Here is a 20,939-nt window from a genome sequence, read left to right as displayed (position 1 = left end):
CGAGTCTTCTCTTTCGCATACATCCCACGTTTTTCTCACGACCTTTTCGTCGATATGTATCTCGGGCGTCAACGGATCCCGAACCATTGTAATCATGTCAATCATACATGCTTGTTTCACTGTGAGGTCTTTTCTTTATGTGGGGCTCGGTTCATTTGTTACTTCTTGCACTGCATGCCTGGATGAACTTGTGCCATTACTTTTTCATAAAGCTTGGCTCAATATTGCTACATGCTGTGGTTTTTGGGTACTCTAGACTGATGTCCTCTATCCTTTAATGTCCCGTCTCATCTTTCCTCGAACATTTGTACCCTGTCGTTCTTAGACGATCATGATTGACGGAAATACCCGGTTCAATATCTCTGAGTGGAGAAGGACACCGCGCGCTTGTCCTGCAAAATTATATGTAACAGCTAGTGTACATCTCTCTATAAATATAATATCTTGTTTTGAAGACCCTTTGCAGAGCCATTTCCGGCATTAATCGTCCCAACCATCATATTCAAACACATCTCCAATGGCACTTACATGCCCTTCGGCCTACCCTTGACGATATCCCAGCCCCAGCCCCTCAGAACCTTGACAACGTTGGGAGTGATCGCAGCCGTCAGGGGAACCCGAATGAAGATAAGACTCTTGTGAACTGCATAAGCGAGGGCAAGCTGCGTCCAAAGACCTGTCCAACGATAAAGAAAAGTGATTAGCCAACGTATATCTCTTATACTTACGGATGCAACCAAAGCAAAGGGGTAAAAAACATAAGCCACTTACTAGCTTCACCACCATTAGCCTTCTCCTCGCCCGCCTCCTTCTCCTCCTGCTCTGCCTGCCTCTGCAACGCAGCAGCAGCCTTCTCCTCCTCCTCCGAAGGGGGCCACACCTTCCGAACAGCCCCCTTCACCGACTCCGAAATAACATGCTCATAGTGGCCAATCCGCTCCACTCCAGCCAACCGAACAGCCATAAAGCACAGCGGGAAATCCACCGCCGACAGAATCAGATACACCCACAGCGCGGACCATCCGTACTCCTTCGACAGCGTGCGAAGACGCTGCGAAAGAGAGGGCGCTTGCTGCTCCGATTGCGCCGAGCTGTTCGACCGAGCAGACCGGAAAAACGACCGCCGGAAGATGTTCCCTGGTTGTTGCATCTGGCCGCTCCTGAATTTTATTTGGGAAGGCCCGCGGGTCTGGAAGCTCAATGCGCGTCTGCTGGGCATTCCGAAGGCCCGGCTTAGGAGTGGGGAGGAGGATAGGGAGGATGTTGTTGTGGACGCGGGTGGCGCATTTTGGAGGATTCTCGACGCTTGAGAGAACAGGCGCGATAGGTGAGACTGTCGTAAACTCATTTTGTTCGGGCTTTTAGGAATGGATGGTTGTCCGAATGCGAGCGAATTGAGAGGGGGGGCGTAGTTTTGTTGTAAGAGGATGTGATGTGAGTCTTTCTCCGGTAGGGGTCTTCGGAAAAGAACGGACAAATCGTGGGGTGGAAGATGACCGGGAAAAATCACCAAGAAGTTCCTCTTCTTATATACTCGCGGATAGCGACGGTCTGGAAAGCAAAAGAAGCCGAGACGGCAATGCAGGCCTGAATGCAAGTGAGATTTGGGATGACGTTGCGGCAGCAGATCGTAGGATCAGCTTCCCTCCCGTCTTTTTTTTATACACTTCGGCGCCGCCATCGGCGTGCCGGCGAGTCCGGTTCCCGATTGGCAACTGGCATCGGAGCATGGAATCGACTGCACGAAAATCGCATGCTCGAAGTTTGTGGTGCTAGTGTCGCCATATCTTCGGCATTGGCTCGGTCCAGGAATATGAAGGCTCCATATAAGCAGCACTGTTAGCGATCTAGTGTAGAATTCTGCGTATCTACTTGCGCGCTGGTAAATAAGCATTCATACAGTACTAAGTAAACTAAACCCATGTTTACCCGCATGTATTAATGCCTGAGGATCATACCCAGGCATCAAACCAGAATCCGCGCTCTCGCGCACCTACACACCACACCGCCTTCGAGGCTCTCCGGCCCATCCTCGACGGGGTCTCCGCACGTCTTGCCAAAAATCTCAGCGGCAGAAAAGAAGTGAGAGTGAGAGAGTTATACCTCCCTCCCCCCCAATCACCTCCAATCGCCATGCCTCCCCGTATGCCCGGGAAGCTTTCCCAGCTTCCCCTGACGACAATCTGGGCGTCTCAAATCCCGACTACTTCTTCTTCCCTCCGCGGCAGCCAATTCTCCATCACCTCAGTCCGCACCTTCGGTATCCGGTCCTTGAACCCCCCCGAGACTTCGCGCTTCAACGTCGGCCATGACTTGCCCGTGCTGAAATCGACACCCACCGCCGCCCTGGAGCGCAAGGCAAACACCCTCCCCCTGCGGACCGGTGCCATCACCTTCAAGAAGGGCATGACCGCCCTGTATGACCCGGAGACCGGCAAACGTGTTCCCTGCACCGTGCTGCAGCTCGATCGAGTCGAGGTCGTATCGCACAAGACTCGTGAGAAGCATGGATACTATGCTGTTCAGCTGGGTGCTGGGTGGAGGCGTCCTAGTAACTTGACTAAGTCCCTGCTCGGCCATTTCACTGCCAATGGCATCTCGCCTAAGCGCCATGTCTATGAGTTCCGGGTTAAGGATGAGAGCGGGCTTTTGCCTGTTGGTCAGGCTGTCAGTGCGGACTGGTTCCAGGAGGGACAGTTCGTTGATGCGAGGTCTAATACGAAGGGTAAGGGCTTCGCGGGTGTTATGAAGAGACATGGTTTCGGTGGTCAGGATCGCAGTCACGGTGTTTCTTTGACGCATCGTTCGCTTGGTTCCGCTGGTCCTAGTCAAGGTGGTGGTTCTCGTGTTTACCCTGGAAAGAAGATGGCGGGTAACATGGGTAATGAGCAGAACACTGTTCAGAATCTGAGGATCCTGAAGGTGGATGCTGAGAATGGAATCGTCGTGGTCAATGGTAGGATACCCCGGATTACTCTCTTGTTCTCAAGTGGATTTCTTATAGATGGACACGGTTGATGCTAACTTCGGGTTTCTATATAGGTTCTGTCAGTGGTCCCAAGGGCTGCGTTGTCCGGATACAGGATGCCATCAAGAAGCCGTGGCCGGAAGCTTCCCCTGCGACGGCTGAGGCTTCTGAATAAATTTAACGCGCGCTTTCTGTTCTGCTTGTGATCTTTTGTGAAATGTACTACTACACTGTATTGTTTTAAGAGCGGCGTCTGTATATGATACATAAATGATATCCCTTTCCCAAAGTGTTGGTTCCTATAGGTTCTTTTCCGCCTGATCGGCGCTTTCATATAGCTCTTCCACTCCAGTCGAGCAACCTAAATCTGTCCAATGGGATGGATGATGGAGGGAAAGGGAGAGTGAGACGCTTTCCGAAGCCCGAACGCCTTAGCCCAATGCACATGAATGATATGATATATTTACATGCACAAATCTCCAAACACCACGTAACAAGCGAGTATACAGCCCAAAACAAGAGGGCCAAGTAATCGAGTCAATCAATTGGTCTGGTTGAATGGGTCGGTATCCTTGTCAAGCAGCTGGACAACCGTGCCGTCCTCGGTTTCCAAACTCCATACTTCCGTGCGGAACTATACAACAAAAGAACATTAGCCAGGAGTTTTCAGGTCAAATATAAAAAGTGATGAGGCAAACGAACAAAGCTAGTCCGGTCAGGTCTAATACTGCGGAACCGCATTTTACCCTGAGCCTTAGTACCCTTAACCCAGAACGAGATATCAATGCGACCATGAAGCTGGTTCATCTCTCCACTAATCCACGGGATCTTCTGAGCAAAGTAGATCTCATCACCCAGAATCTCCCTCGCCTGCGGGGAAGTCCTCAGCGCATACAGCGTACTGTTAACCACACTGGAGGAAGATTTCTGATAGTTAAAGATACCCAGCATAGCGGCCCCCACGACAACAGCAAAGATAGGCAAGGTTCGTATCCATCGCCTCTCATTTTGAACATTGGGTAGAGCTCTGTCCGCCCGTCTTTCCATAAGAGGGCCCGAGTTCGCTTGTGGTGCGGGGATCAAGTTGCGCCGGGGAGGGAGCATTTTGCGATGATTTACGCATAGTCGAGAAGCGCCGATACGCCTCTCTGCGAGTCGTAGGAGCATCTTTGGAAAAGGTATAAAAGTCCAATTGGCTTTCGACGTTTTCCGTGGGTCTTGTTGCGGTGTGGCGGCGTGACCTCTGTGCGTTTATTGTATCGTGGAAAGTGGCAGTAGTAGTAGGGCGTGGTTGCTAAATGCTCGGAAGCCCGAAACCTGAGGCGGGAATGGTAATCTAAAACGGGGTGTACTGCCCGTACCCTTGGCAAACGAGACAAACCCTCGCCCAAGCTAGAGGGACCTCGTGTGCTTTTAGGCCTGAGCGACGTCATCAACAAATCTTTGATTCTCTCTGCTACCTTCATAGCAGACGTATTGTTGCAGCGATGGCAACGGCAAGGCTTCGCAGAGCTTTTCGCTACCCTGATGATTCAGGTGATGACGAGCACAGTCGGGAGGAGCTAGACGAAGAAGGTATGTACTGACAGATTAGCCAAGCAGGAAGCCATTCTAGACGACGTTGCTGACGGTCCGACAGAGCAGGAACGTGTGATAGAGCAACTGAAGGCACTAAATGAGAAACGGAACTCTGAATATAGTGTAAATATATTTCCTATCATGAAACCATCGGACTGAGAGTGAGAGAGCATTTGCTGAGGACCAATCGACACATCTACATAGGTCGTTTTTGCCGCCATCCCGCTATTTTCCAGCTTCGCTTTCATTGCTTCAATACTGTCGGGCTCCTCGAGCCTATCTGAACGATTTCTCTCTTTGCTCGGTGCCCTATCTCTACTAGTCACGGCCTATATCATGAAGTATCTTCCGCTTGAACGCCCGGATCCTAAGGGCAAGAGACCAATGATCACACCGCATGCTATGGCTAGCATCCGACGATACATCTTGCCTGTCAATGCTGCGATCTGCGTGCTTCTGGCCCTGGTCTACGCTTCGCAACCCACAACGCAATCCTGGCTGGAGATCCAGCCGGTTACCTACTTGGTTCCAGGAGGTAGGTGACCTGCGGCATCCTTGCTTTGCTTAGATGTTTTGAGTCTTGCAAAAGATCGGACGAGTACTGACATGACATAGCAATGTTTGCAGCTGTATTAGTCGCACGCAAGGTCATGCTCTCAGTTGACCTCAAAGCGCTTGAGAACCTCCGCTATGAGTACAAAGGAGCATAGGGCACGCTGCAATAATAAAGTCTTCCTTGGTCAAGCACGGCTTTATGGGAAACCACTTGACAGGACACGGGCGACAGTTACATGCTCATGAGTTCGCTATTTCAACGAGCATGTTAGTGGGTCTACAAATCATAATGATGAGGCTAATGCAAGATATCAAGCTCGATCCTGAATTCTTCCGCTGATACAATGCCAAGATAAGCCTGCTCGCTATATGCGGAAATATGAGATGAAGAGAAAAAGAAGTATAACGCCCCACATGCATAGAGCTATAGCGACACAGGACACTGCTGCAGCGCCCTGAAGCTTGTCACGGGCCAGAGTGGTCAGGTGCACTTATAAACGAGCTGTCAAGCCTTTCCAGGGCCGGATCTACCGGTATATCACCATAGTCAGGCGCATACTCTGTTACTGGAGGCACCTCCTCGAGCTGAATGCTATGCTCGACCATTGACTGGTTACGCTTGTCGTCAGCTTCTTTCTGGTGCTTTTTCAGCCGTTTGACCTCATCATCGCCGGCCTTCTTCAACCACCTGAGGTTGGATTGTCGGAAATCCACTAAGCTCTCCACGCTTCGAGGGTCGGCTATCTTTCGGGTGTCGTGGCCCAATAATGTGCATGTCGGCTCAAAGGGCGTCATCGTGGGATCGCGACGACATGCAGCACAACTACAAATCTTGCGGCACTTTGGGCACTTCCACTCGAATGCTTCCATCGTCTCCTGCGGCTTTATATTGAAAGCCCTAAACAAGCTGCCATAACAGTAGTTCGTCCGGCAGCTAGAACACGAGGCAAGCTTCCACCTTGGCTCGGCATACCTGCAGATATGGCAATTTCCAGTCTGCTGAAATGTGTCAACTCGACGAGTTTTCCTCCGTTTGCGCGCGGAATTAAGTCGCTCCGAATCACTTTCCAGCTCTTCAAGCCGTTCTGACTGAACAGTCGGCTTACTTATGTCGACCCACGGCCGCCGTCTGAGTTCCAACTGGCAAACCTCTGCAAGTGTTCTCTTCTCCAGCCGGCTCCTCTGCGCTGGGAGACTCACTAATGTGTCTCGTGATTGAGAGTTGATGTCGAGTATCTGCAGCCTCCAGGTCTCGTATTTGGCTTGAAGCTCATCCCAAGGGAACTGCTCAACCCATTTGAGCTTAGCTATGCAAGCACAGCTCCTGCCCATCGCATAGCATTCCATGCAAATATCATAAGTGTCTTCTTCGTCTGTATTTGTTGGTCCCACACAAGACGGGCAAGTTAGGAACCTGTTGAAAATATTACCCCGGCAGTATGAACATGTAATGTTGCTGTCAAAGGCAACATATTCAACATCCTCTTCGGGTAGTTGGTCCGAAAAGCTCTCGGACAAGATGATGTCAGTGAAGAGGCCGAAAAGGTGCTCGAAATCTTTGATTATTTGCTTAACTGTTGAATCACCACTGTCAACTGTATCTGCCTTGCGGAGGATGGCCGAGTAATGCTCCAATGAATAGAACACTATCGCCTTGTTCTTGTACTGTTCGTCTCGGCAAACCATCCTGGCGTGAGGAAGAGCCTCAGTGAGCGCTTTCTCCAGGGTTTCCGGAGTTGTACGATTCCAAGCGACTTTCATTGTCCGTGTTCCTCGATTCCACACTTGGTGTGCTGCTAGGGGGGGTACGAGGATGAAGTCGCCCGGTCGTTGCTCGACAACATAAGTTTTGAAGGGCGCTGCCTTCCACGCATTTATCTGCGCAAAATGATCCTCAATATCGATATCATGTCCTAGTGTTGACATCCAATATTCCGAGACTACACGGCGATCTTTGCTCTCGGTCATAAACCAAATAGACGACCCCGGCTTCGTTTCTTTGCCATATTCAGTGGAACCATCCGACGCCTCCACCATGATATTCTGGCCCAAGCTAGCACACATTTCCTGATGAGCTGGTGTATAGGTACCCTCGTGGCCGATGTAGCACATCAGGTTTTCTGCACGCATGCTTGGAGGGAGGCAACTCATAAGATCCCCAGGTCTGGCTATCGGGTTATTTGAGCCCGTAGACTTTTTATTTTTGTTGGAAGATGTACTTCTCTTCGCTCCCGGGCCGTCAAAGCTTTCCTGAAACTGGTTCAAGTAGAACAATCCGGGGGGGATTATTTTTTTTAATTGCTCGCGCCATTGATGAGGACAGTCAATGTCTTTGAGGTAGATCCTCTGGCGGTCAGGATCTTTGTAGTTATAGGAAGTCCACTGATTTGCTAGAAGGGGCAAGTTTTTCAGGTAATGTCCAATAGTAAGAGGTAAATCAGTTTTTGTGGTCAAATTCCGAGCACATTCCGCTGTGTCGTAGAAGCTCTGGGTTAGACAAGCAAGACAGCATAGATGAGGGATACATCACTCACTTTTCGATGAATAGTGAGTTCTTAGCCATTTCTCCGAGAAGATCGAGTTATTGAGCCGGTGGTTGAAGCCCTCGACTACCAAAGGCTTTCCACCCCGAACCACATGGAGCAACACAAGCTTCTCGAATATCTCCAGCCCATTCTCATCAATCATATCGCAGTGAATCCTGGCAACTTCCTCGAAGTTTGGTGTCGAGTTCACGAGTGCTGTGAGGTCCAAGTCTGGAGAAAGTGGCTCAAAAGCCGCTCGGGGTCGCTGGGCGGGCATCCTGAAGGGGGTTCAACAAGGTCGGTACAAATGGCTATAGCTCCAGTACTTTCGCCTTCAAATGTATCAATCACCCTATTTCGCGATATTAGATAAAGCCAACAATTCTTTTTCCCCGCAGTAGAGCATACTTTCAAGCTACCGGATGGACCACTGCGCCGAGGTTGTGTTCTTTTGGAATTCATGAAAGATGTCGGAGCGTACGTACACCAGAATGATTCATGAATATCGCCCAGAAAAGGTGATCAGATGCGTAGAGCCGATATCAACGCGCTTCAAAGAAGTGGCCGGCAGGGCGAACTTGATCAAATGCCCACATACACATATCGCGCGGTCATGACAATAGCGAGCAACAGACGAGCAACACCACGAGTTTGAGACGGAAACAGCAGTTGCTTTCTGTGCAAGCTATACCCCGATTCCCAAATGATGGAAGTAAAGAGAGTGTTCAACACCCATAGACCCTGCGCAGTTGTTGATTGTCTCGATTCACTCTCGCTGCAGCTGCATCGGCGATTGTGGCATGTGGGTCCCGTCCGCCGGGCCCAGGAACGCATGGAACCACCGCCGAAAAAGGCTCAAGAACACCTCCGGCCGCCAATATCCGTACCTTAAATTTCGCTCATCAAGAACCTTTTTTTCTCCCAATCAATTTTCTGAAGAGTGAATCTCAGGAAGCTCCTGCTCCTGGCATGGAAATTGCTTAGTGGTAGCTGCGCCTCACGCTTCTTTTGGCTTCAATTCCTCTCATCTGCTCGTCAATTGACTCGGATAGCGTCTAGTCTGGTTGGCGTGCGGATTTCATCTGCCAAATCGCTGTGCCAGATCGATTCGTTGTCTCCGTGTAGGATAATTCTGAAAGTGCTAGTCATACAGGAGGCCAATTGCTACGCATCATTATCTCTACATCCTCATTCGGTTCATTATGAGTTACTTGTATGCCGGCCGGCATGCACGACTATGTCGCTATCCTAGGGAAAGGAGCACTTACATATACCGATTCACCTCTGTACAGGGACACCGTTGTCCAGTTTCCTTATCGTCGTCCAGAAGATATGGTTATACGGCGACCAACAGCATTCAGTCAATCTGCCAGAAATCGAACATTACAACCCACAACCGCCATCCCCGTCGCTCGGCCTTGATACTAAGCCAGGCACACAGTACAACAAGCCAGGCCTCAGTGACAAGCTATACGCCACCAAACAAGGGCCTTATCTCTTATTTGCCTCAGTCATGGATACCGTACGCTGAGCTGCTACGCCTCGATAAACCGACAGGTACATACTACCTTTTCTTCCCCTGCGCATACTCAACTCTACTTGCCGCGTCCATTGCGCCGTCCGTCTCAGCCTGGGATGTTATTGGAACTACCGGTCTTTTCTTTGCTGGGGCCTTGATAATGCGCGGTGCCGGATGTGCAATCAATGATCTATGGGATAGAAACTTAGATCCGCATGTCGAACGCACGAAATTCCGCCCAATCGCAAGAGGAGCAATCCCTCCTGGTAAAGCGGTGCTGTTTACAGGTACCCAGTTACTGGCAGGACTTGGTGTTCTTCTTCAATTTCCGTATCAATGCCTTTGGTACGGTATACCTAGTCTTCTTTTGGTGACCACGTATCCGCTTGCTAAACGCGTTACTTATTATCCCCAAGCTGTGTTGGGCCTTACGTTCTCATGGGGTGCGATTATGGGCTTCCCTGCGCTGGGTATCGATCTCCTCCATAATGCCGCCGCACTGGAAACTGCTGCTGCGCTTTACGCTAGTTGTGTAACCTGGACGGTTCTGTATGACATGATATATGCGCATATGGACATTAAAGATGACGTTGCGGCTGGCATTAAGTCTATTGCCCTTCGTCATGAAAAGAACACAAAGGCTGTGCTTTCAGCTCTCGCCGCCGTCCAGGTGCCGTTACTCGCCGCTGCAGGTGTAGCAGCAGGAAGCGGGCCTATCTTCTTCATCGGCAGTTGTGGCAGTGCAGCTGTCACCCTCGGTCTCATGATCTGGAAAGTTCAGTTAAAAAACGTACAGAATTGCTGGTGGTGGTTTAAGAATGGTTGCTTGCTCACCGGTGGAGGCATTACCCTGGGAATGTTCCTTGACTATGTCGCGAAAACCACTGGGTTTTATGATCCGGACGAAGAGCCGGTTTCCCTGGAGAGCTGATAAAAAAAAAAAAAAAAAAAAAAAAAAAAAAAAAAAAAAAAAAAAAACAAACACCCTACGTTCTTCTTTTCAGGTCCTGAAGCTCTAGCTAACCTCTTTATTTATCGTCCTTGCCAATACCTAAATACTGCTCCACCTTATCGACTATGGTCTTCCATTCCATCATACCCCCGGTTCCTGTATCGCCGCAAGCAAGAGATTTGTCTACCGGGTTAAGTACAGATACCCAGCCCTCGTTGCGAGAGTTTACGCCCCATTCATCATTCAGTATAGCCAGTTGCTTGGCAGTGATCGGATGAAACCACATTGCTGTATTCATGGCGGGGGCGACAAACACAATGGGCTTCTTTTCCTTGAAATTGGCGTCCACCGTTCCCGTCGTGTCCCATGCTCGCAAAACAGAGAGAAGAAGGTTATCTGAAATTCCCATGGTCATTTTGGCCATGGTGTTGGCGGATAAAGGCGCGATGAGTAGGATATGTGCCCATTTTCTGAGCTCTATATGTAGGATTGACTCGCCACGAGTCCAAGAGTGCCTCCACTCATCCTCGTCTCGGTAAATAGCATCCACGCCAGGTAGTTCGAGGAGTTTTTCGAGCAATGGTTGCTCGTGACTCTGTCCCTTTAGAAATTCTGCCGCTGATTTTGTAACGATTATGCGGATAGAAATATTCGAATGGCGGCCAAGGGCTTCCGCGATATTGGGAAGTTTAATCGTTGCAACCGAACCACTGGCTGCAAGGAGTACATGGATTTTATTGTCACCCATGTGGTGTTGGGCTTTGAACGGAGCTGGTGAGGAGTCCATGGGGCTCTTGGGCAGATAATGGCCGGATTGGGCAAATGATATGATGACTGCAAATCTCGATATGCGGGGTGAAATAATTTGGAGTTGCGGGGTGTTTGCGAGAGCACACGCGGGGTGTTTTGGAGGAGTAACCTGTTTATCGATTACTCTGCTAACACTTTCCGGTAGGATTCAAGACCTTCACAGTCTGCCACGTGAAGATAATTTACACAACACTCTCAATACCGATCATGGGACAATTCTCCCTTTGACTGTCCACTTTCAATTTGAAGTCGATATCTTGCTCCAAGATTAATGGGGAGCCGTCAGCTACCTTGATTAGATGTCCTGTTTTACCGCTCCTGGTAATTCGAGTAGCAGCTATTATTTAATATAATTTGCTTCTGTAGACGAGGTTTACTAGTCGTACACTCTTGCCAAATGCATAGCTACCTGCTCACTGGGAGAATTATCAAGCAAAAAGAAGTCTGGATCACATGACTGGGAGTGGGAACTGTTCCTTATTAATGTCAACAACTACAGTGGTTGCTTAGTGAGCATGTGTAGCCAAGTTCTCCGCATGTGCTAACTAAATCCTCGGACTACGGTGCATATAGACAAGCAGAGCTTGACTTCAGCGGCAATTATTTCACGTTTCCATATTCTCACAAACTAATAATTCATCATGTTATCTAGGACTTTGGCCTCGTCGGTACGTATTGCGCACCCCTACTTTGCTGATCTCCCAGCTATTATGCATACTGCTCCTTCGTTCTCATGGAGATAGCTAAGTTTACGATAAATTTTTATTAGGCGTTTCGGCCACTTTTCCGACAGCCTCAAGTGTTGCAACCTAGATTCGCTGGCATTCAGCTGCCCTCTACCCTCTATGCCCGGTATCTGTCTTCGGAGACACGGTCAGCTATTGACAAAGCTGTCGCATCTGCACCCGTCGTTCTTTTCATGAAGGGCACGCCAGAGACGCCGCAGTGCGGTTTCTCTCGAGCCAGTATACAAATTTTGGGACTGCAGGGAGTGGATCCGAAGAAGTTTGTTGCATTCAATGTGTTGGAAGATTCAGAACTTCGTCAGGGTATGCTTTACAGATGGACTCTTGTCCTCAAATCTTTATTTCAATACAACTAATACTAGGTCTCCCAGGTATCAAGGAGTATTCCGACTGGCCCACAATCCCGCAATTGTATCTGGAGAAGGAGTTCATCGGTGGCTGCGATATTCTGATGTCTATGCATCAGAATGGAGAACTTGCTAAATTGCTCGAAGAGAAGGGGGTCCTTGTGGCGGCCGACTAATTTTAGGAATGTTGATACAGCGCAGCTGCCTCGAAACACATACTGTACATTTACAAATTATCATACCGTTTTTTGTTCGAAGGAAAGAACTATGTCAGCAGTAGTTGTATTCGTGCTTGTGACTCAAATGTCTGCATTTCGTTTTGGTGCGATCGAGGATGGGGAGATAGAGATGCTTCTGTCATGACGTACGCATTGTCCAAACTTCATACTGTTAATCTTAATGTGCTTGGCTTTTTGGAATGCATAAGAGTGGTTTGGTCTTCGCTATCTCCGAGCGTCCCTCCCTTATTCTCCGTCTTCTATATTATATATCATTTCATGTTCTATGGAGGCGCTTTTGCCCGGCTTTGTTATACACCATTGCTATCTAGGCAGATGCTGACTCTTTGGACTTGGCCAACTCCTCAACAACACCCTTTTCGAGTTTGGCGCGCTGCCTTTCTTCATAGGCTTCCCTACTTTTCAATATCCTGTCAACGATCTCACCGGCATTCACATGCTGGTACGTATGGCTAGATGTCTCTTTGAAAATGCCCATCCGCTTGGGTGCCACATAAGGATCATAGGTGAGGGGTATGAACGTAGTAGGACCGTGGTAAACTGCATCTGGAACGCCTAGTGGCATGGCCTCCAGGTATGATTGACTTGGGGAGAATGGCGAGGAAAAGATCACAGCATGTATATACTAAACTCTGGTTAGCAGGTTGATACTTCACTCAAAGATTCCAGACACTTCGAATTACATACGCGACACTGCAGAACGCATAGCCCGCGTTCAAAGATGTTCATGATGGGGTAGTTGAGGCCTTTCCAGTGGTTTATGACATCGTCGTCATGTATGCCAGCAACAACATAGGCAGGGCCATAGTCCTCTCCGTATTCTTTGACTCTCTTGACTTTTTGCTCTTCGTCATACCAACCACGCCGGTGGCCTTCCAATTCCTCCTGCGTTAAGACCTGTCGAAGGAATTCGATGTGCCCGGATGAGAACAAGTCAAATCCCCCATCGACATAGATAATTCGCTGTCCAGGCCTTGGCGACTTTCCGTTAACAATTGTCTCGAATGCTCCAGGTTCCTCGACTGTGTTCCCAAGTTTCGCAGAACTCGATCCGTTCCAGATCCAAACCTGCGGGCCAGGCTGTAGACCAGTCTCGTCAGTGGCATAATCACGAATCCTTTGCATAAGACTATTGGCCGAATGCTTGCGCTCTTCCAGACTTCCAGATCCTTCTTCCCCGTTGAGGGTATCTTTTACGCTTTTGACGAAATGGTTTTTCGTACACAAAAGCATTCGCCCAACAAGGTCTGTCGTGGATATTCCCGGCGTTCTCTTGACCACACGAAAGCGCCCTGCAGCTTTAACAAACCGGTAGCAGTCCTCCCCATTGCTGTCGGAAGTGATATCATCGCCATGGACGACATATTTGCAGCCGTAGTGCGAAACCCAAGGTAAAAATGTCACGTAAGGAGCAGAGGGAACGCAGCGAGTCACCCAGCGACATGCTTCCACTGCAGCTACTCTAGACTTGGGTCAGAAGGCCAATGGGCTGCTTTATATAGGCAAACTAACCGTTCATCCAGTGTCATAACTGTCGGCCCCTTATTCTCGAGGATTGCTTCGTCAGAGTGAACACCGACATAAAGCTCGTCTCCCAATTGGCGAGCCTGGAGCATAGCGCCCGCATGGCCTATACAAAACTCAGCCTTGTGAAGGTGCTGTGTAAGGTACGAGCAAAAGGTGTCATACCATGATGGCTAAAGTCAAAGCATCCGTCTACCCAAATGCGATTGTCCGAAATGGGTACATCATCTTGGGGGTCCACGGGCCACTCTCCTGGCGCGGGGATCATGTCTTCAGGAGTGGCGCTCATTGTTGTAGAGCAACTTCGTATGGAGGGAACATAAACAAGAAGCAATTGCCAGAGTTTTGATGGGTACCCTATTACCTTATGCTTGTATTGAAGCGTTCGGGTAAGCTGTCGACGGGTTGAGACCGTGAAACGACTTAGGGAGTCCACCTACCTAACCCGACTAGGCGGGCTGAAGAGGGGCAATGTGGCATGCGGAGAAGGAGGCGGGATGACATCGTAGGATTCGGAACGGGGCGATACATTATCAGTCTCCGCCTAACGTACCTTTAATGGTACCTATACTTTCTATGCTTTGCATATACTTCAAATGTACCTTCTGCTACAAACTGTCAGATAATATAACATCCATTTTGTGTGACCACTACATGTGTTAGAATGGTTCTGCGACTTGACTAGATATTCTAATAATTAGACTCTGTACTGCCGTAGTGAGCGTTCCGGTTGAAAGACAGTATTTAGGAAGAGAATTGTTCCATTTACATATTGCAGCAACAAAGGGGATCAGGGAAGCCCCTTCATAAAAATTTTGCTCTGGAATTATCGAGAGCAAACCACACTGGTGTTTAAATGGCAACGCCATTACTCAAATGCGTTAACGAAAAAGCGAATTAATTCAACATGCCCATTCCTCTATTCTGGTGCATATATAGTAATCATGGTATATGAATACGATGTCGGAACAAGAGACAGGTGATGAAAGCGAAAGAAGAGTCTATAACTTTTGGTTGTACATGTCTCATGAGTGGCGCGTGATAGCAGAAACAAAAGGCGCTGAGGCAAGGCATTTGAAAGACAATCACAAGCAGATGCGGTCCGGACCAACTGCAGAGGGAAGATCCATCGGGAATAGAAAAACAAACGCTTCGATTAAGACATATGGATGAAGGCGAAAAGACGGGAAAGAGAGACGCCAGTTAATGCAAACGCTCAAAAACGTATGACGGAAAAGATAGACCAAGACCACAAGCCCCAACTGTGGTTAGGATTGAAGCTTAGTGCTCTCGAGTTCACGTTGTTCACTGAAAACTCGGCGACTCATCTCAAGAACAGCCTCAAACCCTTCTCGGCCCTTCTTCGCGTTCTGACTGAATCTCTCCACGCTAGCTTCTTCTACCTTGTTTTTTATTTTCTGCCATCCACCGCACAACGCAGTAATCTTCGCCTCTTGGTTGAAATCGGTAGTTGAGGAAGGGTTTGACGGCGACGGCTGATAGATAACGGTCTCCTTGACGTTCAAGACGTTAGACCATGTAAGGTTGGTCGAACACATCGTGACCTTCTTCGAGACAGGATCGACGTAGGACACTTCGTAAACATGCGACGTAGCACTGCCTCCAAAGAGTGAAAGAACCCATTGCGGCACTGATTGATTACATGTAATCAGACGCTCTGTCCGCAGCTATCCAACAAGACAATCAGCCAAATGTTGCACGGTAAGAATGAGAGTAAGATGGTCGATGATACGTACAATTCCAGTATCAGCATCGACTGCCCGAGATAGGGTGTCTACTGCCACGACATGTGTAGACTTGTCATTCCAGGGACAATATTTGCGCCAGTTTGCCGCCGAAACTTCTTCCCAAGAATAATCGAAAGTGCACGTCGAAGAAAAGACTCTCATGTCGATAGACTGCAATCTGAAACGTCCCTTGGGATCGTGATAGACAAAGAGTGGCCGTATGCTTATGAAACACTTTCGAGAACAAGAAAGATGCACGTCCAAGGAGAAAAAGAGAGCGAGCCAGACCGGGAGCGAGACCCAAGTCTGTGGCGATAGGTGCTTCGGAGATAGGTTCTTATGGATTCGATAACTACGAGGAGTTCAGGATGCGGCAAATAATCAACTACTACAAGATGAGTAATGAGAACTCCACATGAGTGGTCGTGAAGGCGGACGCAGTGAGTGAGAGTGGCGATCGCCAATCTTGTGCAATATAGCGGTAGGATTGGTAGAAAATTTGAGAATTTTAGCCCCGGATTCCGCGTTCTTCTCCTGGACAAGAACAGTGGCGCCAAGGGTCGGGATTTACCGGTACAGTAATCTGACTCCCGGTCAAGGTCAAAAGACCGCCTTCAACTCCGCAGAGAACCCACTAGTAGTTAGTTACTTATTATGTGCATCTGACATCAGGCGCTACTATGTTAGAGGGTCGAGGTTGGTTCATGCCGACTACTACTTTGTATATCCGAACAATCCCCCAGATCACAACATCTTATGCTACCGATCAATTACTCTTACTATAGGATAGTTGAAATAATTGAGGTCAAGATATGACAGTGTGAATGATGCTCTGGCCCTTTGTTTCCTGCATCATCAAATGTCTTTGAATTATCCAATAAGAGCCAGCTTTGCCTTTTGATATCGAGCATTCGTCAAACAGTATCAAAGGTGGTGGTCGACATTTAGAAGGCACATACGTGCTTTTGGTGTACTCGGGGGAACCCCATATTGACGGGGAGATGGGAAATTCATGGTTGATAGATACGTTAATTAGTCAGTTACATATGCAAAGCACGCACTTTCTAGTTCTTTACATACCCCTGTACAAGAATCCCTGCCAATTATTACACATCTCCCATGCGTACTACAGTGGCTCTCTCGGGTGATAGTCGTTTTCACCTGTTAGTCTTGGCCTACACTCCACTATCTATGAACTGATCCACTATTTAGCTGTTGATAAGCATCTTCAAAAGACTTTCTTTACTTCCCCCACTCTTTGTGTTTTGTTTTCGTTGACACAAAACATCAAACGCTTGGATTCTCAATCACAAGATATGGTCGAACTACGAAAGCGCAAGGCGCCAGCACAAGCCCCTGCGGCAGAGCGCAAGGCCAAAAAAGTTCAGGAATCCACGGTATCTCGAAAGCCGGATGTCCCCAAGGCCATCTCCGACGATAAGGCTCCAAAAGTTGGCGACAAACTAGACTTGGACAACTTCGGTGGTGATATTGAGACTGACGAAGGGCAAAAAACCACGCTGAAAGATCTCGTCGATGCTAGTGAAGCTGGTGTCGTGCTGTTCACGTACCCTAGAGCTTCAACCCCAGGCTGTACGTAAAACCCTCTACTCCCACCTCCCCAATTTCCCCTGCACTCTGCCATGAGGATAATCTGGTGCGGGTACAAACACGCATGGTGGTCATCGAATACACCCGTTCGCGATTATGGCCTTTGATACAATCATCCGCTGCAGCAATCCTAGAGAAGCTAATATATCAAAAGGTACCAAACAAGCCTGTTTGTTCCGTGACAACTATGACTCTATCACGGAAAGTGGTTTATCCATTTACGGCCTTTCAGCGGACTCACCAAAGGCAAATACTACGTTCAAGACTAAACAAAGGTTGCCATACCCTCTTCTCTGCAATCCCACCGCTACATTGATAGCAGCTCTTGGACTTAAAAAGTCGCCAAAAGGCACAATTCGAGGAATCTTTGCTGTTGATAAAGAGGGCAAAGTTTTGATACTACAGCCCGGGGGCCCCGATGCAACGCTTGATGCTGCACGTAATCTAGCTGCAGAATTGAAGAAACCGAGCTCCGGAGACGAAACCCGCCACGCGAGTCCACCAGCTAAGGATGACTAGTCATTGATAGTGGGTAACCAGCATATCACTACAATGGGGTTGCTCCCATTGAACGTGGTAGCTGATTGATTCATTTGTTACAGACATATTGAGAGGCCTTGAGGTTTCCAGTTGGTACATGCCTTGTCTGGCATAAGCACTATATGCAATTCCAAATCATCCTCGCGATTGATGCCCCAGAATATCCCCCAACCCGAGCTGTAATCGGCCATAGTAGCCCGCTTCTCACGCCTGAGCAAGGCAATTTAGCCTCTTATAATATGTGGCCTGTAAATGCATTCCCTCCGACAATTTAGTATACAGTAATGTTGTTTTTTTTTCTCCATGAAAATAACAGGGCTCTTTCATTTCCACTGCTACCTACCACAAATGTTACCTTGGGCAATCGGGGGTGTGCGACTGTCGGAGAATAGGTTGTTCCGTGTGTAGAGGCTCGATTCCGCAGGCCTGGTTCCGTTTGAGACCGTGCGGCGAAGGACGTACCCTTGAAGGTCTTCCATTTCCTTCCCGATATAGTACTCAGGTAAAGTAACACCCACTATAGCAAAATCCCTTATCATAATTGCGCCTAAATCATTAATACGTTACTTGGACAGAAAAGAAATCATGGCTCGCGACATCGTGAAAGCGGCTAAGTCCGCATCCAATGTGATAGCCGTTCATAAGGTAGGAGATAGCCATTGGCTGCTCTGTGTTACATCAGGACAGAATATTTTACTTATTCTTTATCAGAAATACACTGTTCAGTCCACTGGGATATGGGAACGCATTCGCCGCCTCCTTGCCGTCGACCCGACTCGCTCCACGGGTGTTCCGTTGAACGCTCAGTATCGTCTACCGACCCCTGGAGCTCTTCCTCCTCTATCCTACGATGATCCGGTTACTGTTCCGGCCGGTGACTTGGCTGACAACCCTTATTGGAAACGTGATGTTCGGAGGAGTTACCCCCGGCTCAGTGCGGTCAGTCAGGCGGATGCTGTGGGCCTGCTCAGTGTAGGCAGTCAAGCTGCCCCCAAGGATGATGTCCTTCAGATCGGCGAGGCAGGAGAGAAACAATTGGTGTCCGTGAAGCAACAGGCCGAAGAGCGCGGCCTTGCTGGTCTGTTTGAGAAGGACAAGAATGGAATCAAGGAAGTTCTGGGCGCTAATGGTTTGCCTCCGCTGCCATGCAACTTGAACCCTGCTGGTAGCAAATATCAGCTCGGCCATGACCATGGCTACCCCAGTGTGTATGTGCTACTTATCCCCGTTATCTCTAGACCAAGCTAACACCTTTGATAAGCTACCCCTGCCGCACTTTCGTTTAGCTTGTCTACGCAGCTATTGGGTACAATATTGAGATAAATGCAATTGTACTTACTTTCCCTTTATTACATCCTCCCATTACTAGACGGTCTGTCCTCGTGCTTTTGTGTGTTCAATATTTACTGGTGTTGTAGATATTACTTGGTGTACTTGTAGATGTAATTGACAGTAACTATAGTCGATTTTGTACCCCATCAAAACTTATTGGGACAAGCAAAGGAAACGACTAACGCGTTCCTCAGGTAATGGCGCAAGCCTACAAATTACATTCTGCTGCCAATGGGTCAAGAATCGAATGAACTGTGTACACTGTGTAGAGCACATTTGGCTCCTTAAGTTGCATATCTGTGACAGAGTCAAGTTCCACACCCAGGATCGCAGGCATTGCGTCTAGCAAATCCACTCTACACCTAAACACAGCAAGAACTTGAAAGGAGCCAGTGTAAGCTTTTTTGGGGTTGTGGGTTTTAGTTGCATGGCGCACGCTCTATACTCAAGTCTTTTAACTTTAGTGGACTATAAAAATGACTATTTGCCGAATATATGATCAACTGATACTTAAAAAAACGACATTATCAAATATTACATTGCAACAATAGAACCTTTAATAGCTGCTAGAAAATGGATTCGTGCGGGTACCCCACCAAGTAAGGAAGAGGCTGAGTCCCACTGTTTCAAACAACCTGCTGACTGCACCTACGGCAACAGTGTCAAGGGGTCTCTTTTCGGCAAAGACCTGGCTCACAACCTATACAAAGGCAACACATGATTAGCATATCTGAAATGCGAGTTGGCAGTGGGAAAAGGAAAAGATGGGGAGAACATACACCGGGGGCTGCGCTGGCCATGAAGATCAAGCTCCCAAGATAAGCCGCTCCCTTGTAGCTCAAAGTACCCGTGGCGTTGATCAGAGCTGCTACTCCGTATGTTTGGACTGAGCTTCCAACCAAGGAGGTACCCCAGGCTGCTACTGCACCGGCAGCCTCTTTAGATTTGAGGAACTCTTCCTTGGAATTGGCTGCTTGGGCACGATGATAGGTATCGCCGAATACGGGCGCGAGAATGCCGAGGGAAGCAGTGTGGGTGAAAAGAGCACCTGCCGCAATTGCGGAGGGCTTGACTGAAGGGAGATCTAGGCCAATTATGTTAATTCATGAGTTGGAGTTAAGGGGGAGGGGTCGTCGCTTGCACTGCGAGGACAGACGAGCACTCACAGTTCAAGGTTGTCATTTTGGAGATAGGTAGTTGGGGGCTTCGGTGTAGTAGAGATAAGATATAATTCAAGTAAGGTGCTTCGAAGTTGAGAGAATTGAAGTGTAGGAAGTAGATTCTTTCGAGCAAGTAAGCCTCGTTTTATGGCATGGAGCTGGGCTAGGCTGGCCTTTTCAACCCCTAAGTACCGTCACCGGACAAGTCCATAGTCGATCCGTGGTGAGGTACGGAGTGACGTCGTTATGATCGAAAGACACGAGAAGCACAGCAAGATGGAGGACGACCTTGAGCATACTTTGTACGGTAGTGCTCTATCATGACATCATACAATATTTCAGTGGGTGCAGGATTATTACGTACTTGGCGGAGGGTTGCCGCAATCATACTAGTGCCTGGATCGTTCAGTACCCAGCAGTAGATCTTTACTACTTGCACCTTAAAAGAGTTACGTCGTGGCAGTATCCACAGTCACAGACATCCTGGCGATATCTACAACGTACAGCCATTCTGTGATGTAGTCTAATCTAATGTTTGCACCATTTTTGTACTTTCATCAAGGAAAATACGCTCATGTTGGATAGCTTGTTCGCTTGGCTCATGGTCCCTTCGTTTGACTCGTAGCATCCATAGTACTGGCTGCTTAGCACTTTGTACTAATTGCAGAATGAACAACTAGGACCTAATGAAGGTGTCATTTCTGGTACTCTAGTATATAATTTGAATTTGAGGTACAGCTTCTCTCTGGCAATAGAATCGTTATGGCACATTCTACATCCATATC

General features: G+C 48.4%; 13 protein-coding genes across 13 annotated transcripts; 6 read left to right on the top strand and 7 right to left on the bottom strand.

Annotated features, from left to right (window-relative positions):
* Positions 1-271: 271 nt before the first annotated feature.
* Positions 272-1,469, bottom strand: BO85DRAFT_117407 (uncharacterized protein). The gene is made up of 2 exons (XM_025653881.1): positions 772-1,469; positions 272-676 (listed from the first exon to the last, which is right to left on the bottom strand). The coding sequence occupies exons 1-2, from the start codon at positions 1,346-1,348 to the stop codon at positions 525-527; spliced, it is 729 nt and encodes a 242-aa protein (XP_025519726.1). The 5' UTR covers positions 1,349-1,469; the 3' UTR covers positions 272-524.
* A 676-nt stretch (positions 1,470-2,145) lies between these two features.
* Positions 2,146-3,143, top strand: BO85DRAFT_362133 (mitochondrial 54S ribosomal protein uL3m; the record flags this gene model as incomplete). The annotated part of the gene is made up of 2 exons (XM_025655612.1): positions 2,146-2,956; positions 3,043-3,143. The coding sequence occupies 2 exons, from the start codon at positions 2,146-2,148 to the stop codon at positions 3,141-3,143; spliced, it is 912 nt and encodes a 303-aa protein (XP_025519725.1).
* Positions 3,144-3,167: 24 nt separating this feature from the next.
* Positions 3,168-4,380, bottom strand: BO85DRAFT_445197 (cytochrome c oxidase assembly factor 1 family protein). Its single transcript, XM_025659203.1, has 2 exons — positions 3,671-4,380; positions 3,168-3,602 (listed from the first exon to the last, which is right to left on the bottom strand). The coding sequence occupies exons 1-2, from the start codon at positions 3,917-3,919 to the stop codon at positions 3,510-3,512; spliced, it is 342 nt and encodes a 113-aa protein (XP_025519724.1). The 5' UTR covers positions 3,920-4,380; the 3' UTR covers positions 3,168-3,509.
* Positions 4,322-5,411, top strand: BO85DRAFT_117343 (uncharacterized protein). The gene is made up of 4 exons (XM_025653879.1): positions 4,322-4,543; positions 4,608-4,669; positions 4,751-5,081; positions 5,162-5,411. The coding sequence occupies exons 1-4, from the start codon at positions 4,456-4,458 to the stop codon at positions 5,254-5,256; spliced, it is 576 nt and encodes a 191-aa protein (XP_025519723.1). The 5' UTR covers positions 4,322-4,455; the 3' UTR covers positions 5,257-5,411.
* Positions 5,328-8,144, bottom strand: BO85DRAFT_117361 (putative JmjC domain protein). Its single transcript, XM_025653880.1, has 3 exons — positions 8,035-8,144; positions 7,636-7,978; positions 5,328-7,572 (listed from the first exon to the last, which is right to left on the bottom strand). Exons 2-3 carry the CDS (start codon positions 7,901-7,903, stop codon positions 5,567-5,569), a joined length of 2,274 nt encoding a protein of 757 aa, XP_025519722.1. The 5' UTR covers positions 7,904-7,978; positions 8,035-8,144; the 3' UTR covers positions 5,328-5,566.
* A 346-nt stretch (positions 8,145-8,490) lies between these two features.
* BO85DRAFT_516375 (putative para-hydroxybenzoate-polyprenyltransferase Coq2) lies at positions 8,491-10,077 on the top strand (the record flags this gene model as incomplete). The annotated part of the gene is made up of 1 exon (XM_025664842.1): positions 8,491-10,077. Exon 1 carries the CDS (start codon positions 8,829-8,831, stop codon positions 10,074-10,076), a length of 1,248 nt encoding a protein of 415 aa, XP_025519721.1. The 5' UTR covers positions 8,491-8,828.
* Positions 10,078-10,089: 12 nt separating this feature from the next.
* Positions 10,090-11,318, bottom strand: BO85DRAFT_388827 (putative flavoprotein). Its single transcript, XM_025656727.1, has one exon. The coding sequence runs from the start codon at positions 10,882-10,884 to the stop codon at positions 10,174-10,176; it is 711 nt and encodes a 236-aa protein (XP_025519720.1). The 5' UTR covers positions 10,885-11,318; the 3' UTR covers positions 10,090-10,173.
* BO85DRAFT_445192 (monothiol glutaredoxin GRX5) lies at positions 11,306-12,265 on the top strand. Its single transcript, XM_025659202.1, has 3 exons — positions 11,306-11,575; positions 11,677-11,956; positions 12,025-12,265. Exons 1-3 carry the CDS (start codon positions 11,549-11,551, stop codon positions 12,174-12,176), a joined length of 459 nt encoding a protein of 152 aa, XP_025519719.1. The 5' UTR covers positions 11,306-11,548; the 3' UTR covers positions 12,177-12,265.
* A 133-nt stretch (positions 12,266-12,398) lies between these two features.
* On the bottom strand, positions 12,399-14,247 carry BO85DRAFT_516372 (ethanolamine-phosphate cytidylyltransferase). Its single transcript, XM_025664841.1, has 4 exons — positions 13,929-14,247; positions 13,752-13,869; positions 12,927-13,701; positions 12,399-12,864 (listed from the first exon to the last, which is right to left on the bottom strand). The coding sequence occupies exons 1-4, from the start codon at positions 14,050-14,052 to the stop codon at positions 12,547-12,549; spliced, it is 1,335 nt and encodes a 444-aa protein (XP_025519718.1). The 5' UTR covers positions 14,053-14,247; the 3' UTR covers positions 12,399-12,546.
* A 784-nt stretch (positions 14,248-15,031) lies between these two features.
* BO85DRAFT_483823 (putative mitochondrial protein sorting (Msf1)) lies at positions 15,032-15,673 on the bottom strand (the record flags this gene model as incomplete). Its single annotated transcript, XM_025663187.1, has 2 exons — positions 15,032-15,451; positions 15,521-15,673. 2 exons carry the CDS (start codon positions 15,671-15,673, stop codon positions 15,032-15,034), a joined length of 573 nt encoding a protein of 190 aa, XP_025519717.1.
* Positions 15,674-16,827: 1,154 nt separating this feature from the next.
* Positions 16,828-17,641, top strand: BO85DRAFT_434447 (thioredoxin peroxidase DOT5; the record flags this gene model as incomplete). The annotated part of the gene is made up of 2 exons (XM_025658466.1): positions 16,828-17,104; positions 17,277-17,641. 2 exons carry the CDS (start codon positions 16,828-16,830, stop codon positions 17,639-17,641), a joined length of 642 nt encoding a protein of 213 aa, XP_025519716.1.
* Positions 17,642-18,112: 471 nt separating this feature from the next.
* On the top strand, positions 18,113-19,011 carry BO85DRAFT_445188 (putative NADH-ubiquinone oxidoreductase 21 kDa subunit). The gene is made up of 4 exons (XM_025659201.1): positions 18,113-18,164; positions 18,238-18,307; positions 18,374-18,870; positions 18,924-19,011. Exons 2-4 carry the CDS (start codon positions 18,248-18,250, stop codon positions 18,946-18,948), a joined length of 582 nt encoding a protein of 193 aa, XP_025519715.1. The 5' UTR covers positions 18,113-18,164; positions 18,238-18,247; the 3' UTR covers positions 18,949-19,011.
* A 466-nt stretch (positions 19,012-19,477) lies between these two features.
* On the bottom strand, positions 19,478-20,515 carry BO85DRAFT_445187 (DUF1761 domain-containing protein). The gene is made up of 3 exons (XM_025659200.1): positions 20,161-20,515; positions 19,774-20,078; positions 19,478-19,694 (listed from the first exon to the last, which is right to left on the bottom strand). Exons 1-3 carry the CDS (start codon positions 20,174-20,176, stop codon positions 19,551-19,553), a joined length of 465 nt encoding a protein of 154 aa, XP_025519714.1. The 5' UTR covers positions 20,177-20,515; the 3' UTR covers positions 19,478-19,550.
* Positions 20,516-20,939: the final 424 nt, after the last annotated feature.

Source organism: Aspergillus piperis (genome assembly GCF_003184755.1).
Source record: "Aspergillus piperis CBS 112811 unplaced genomic scaffold BO85scaffold_2, whole genome shotgun sequence".
NCBI lineage: Eukaryota > Fungi > Ascomycota > Eurotiomycetes > Eurotiales > Aspergillaceae > Aspergillus > Aspergillus piperis.
The sequence above is the reverse complement of the archived record's forward strand: the minus strand, read 5'-3'. Positions and strand labels throughout refer to the sequence as shown.

Bases quoted from the DNA above. Each gene is read 5' to 3' on its own strand.
- BO85DRAFT_117407 (XM_025653881.1), bottom strand. From the start codon at position 1,348: ATGAGTTTACGACAGTCTCACCTATCGCGCCTGTTCTCTCAAGCGTCG. The intron at 677-771 runs GTAAGTGGCTTA...ATCGTTGGACAG, and splicing joins GGCTAATGGTGGTGAAGCTA to GTCTTTGGACGCAGCTTGCC.
- BO85DRAFT_445197 (XM_025659203.1), bottom strand. From the start codon at position 3,919: ATGCTGGGTATCTTTAACTATCAGAAATCTTCCTCCAGTGTGGTTAAC. The intron at 3,603-3,670 runs GTTCGTTTGCCT...TTTGTTGTATAG, and splicing joins GACCTGACCGGACTAGCTTT to TTCCGCACGGAAGTATGGAG.
- BO85DRAFT_117343 (XM_025653879.1), top strand. From the start codon at position 4,456: ATGGCAACGGCAAGGCTTCGCAGAGCTTTTCGCTACCCTGATGATTCA. The intron at 4,670-4,750 runs GTAAATATATTT...ACATCTACATAG, and splicing joins AACGGAACTCTGAATATAGT to GTCGTTTTTGCCGCCATCCC. The intron at 5,082-5,161 runs GTAGGTGACCTG...GACATGACATAG, and splicing joins TACCTACTTGGTTCCAGGAG to CAATGTTTGCAGCTGTATTA.
- BO85DRAFT_117361 (XM_025653880.1), bottom strand. From the start codon at position 7,903: ATGCCCGCCCAGCGACCCCGAGCGGCTTTTGAGCCACTTTCTCCAGAC. The intron at 7,573-7,635 runs GTGAGTGATGTA...TCTACGACACAG, and splicing joins AACTCACTATTCATCGAAAA to CGGAATGTGCTCGGAATTTG.
- BO85DRAFT_388827 (XM_025656727.1), bottom strand. From the start codon at position 10,884: ATGGACTCCTCACCAGCTCCGTTCAAAGCCCAACACCACATGGGTGAC.
- BO85DRAFT_445192 (XM_025659202.1), top strand. From the start codon at position 11,549: ATGTTATCTAGGACTTTGGCCTCGTCG. The intron at 11,576-11,676 runs GTACGTATTGCG...AATTTTTATTAG, and splicing joins CTAGGACTTTGGCCTCGTCG to GCGTTTCGGCCACTTTTCCG. The intron at 11,957-12,024 runs GTATGCTTTACA...TAGGTCTCCCAG, and splicing joins AGATTCAGAACTTCGTCAGG to GTATCAAGGAGTATTCCGAC.
- BO85DRAFT_516372 (XM_025664841.1), bottom strand. From the start codon at position 14,052: ATGAGCGCCACTCCTGAAGACATGATCCCCGCGCCAGGAGAGTGGCCC. The intron at 13,870-13,928 runs GTATGACACCTT...AGTTTTGTATAG, and splicing joins CTTTGACTTTAGCCATCATG to GCCATGCGGGCGCTATGCTC. The intron at 12,865-12,926 runs GTATGTAATTCG...ACCAGAGTTTAG, and splicing joins TATGCGTTCTGCAGTGTCGC to TATATACATGCTGTGATCTT.
- BO85DRAFT_445188 (XM_025659201.1), top strand. From the start codon at position 18,248: ATGGCTCGCGACATCGTGAAAGCGGCTAAGTCCGCATCCAATGTGATA. The intron at 18,308-18,373 runs GTAGGAGATAGC...ATTCTTTATCAG, and splicing joins ATGTGATAGCCGTTCATAAG to AAATACACTGTTCAGTCCAC. The intron at 18,871-18,923 runs GTATGTGCTACT...ACCTTTGATAAG, and splicing joins GACCATGGCTACCCCAGTGT to CTACCCCTGCCGCACTTTCG.
- BO85DRAFT_445187 (XM_025659200.1), bottom strand. The intron at 19,695-19,773 runs GTATGTTCTCCC...GCCTTTGTATAG, and splicing joins TGGCCAGCGCAGCCCCCGGT to GTTGTGAGCCAGGTCTTTGC.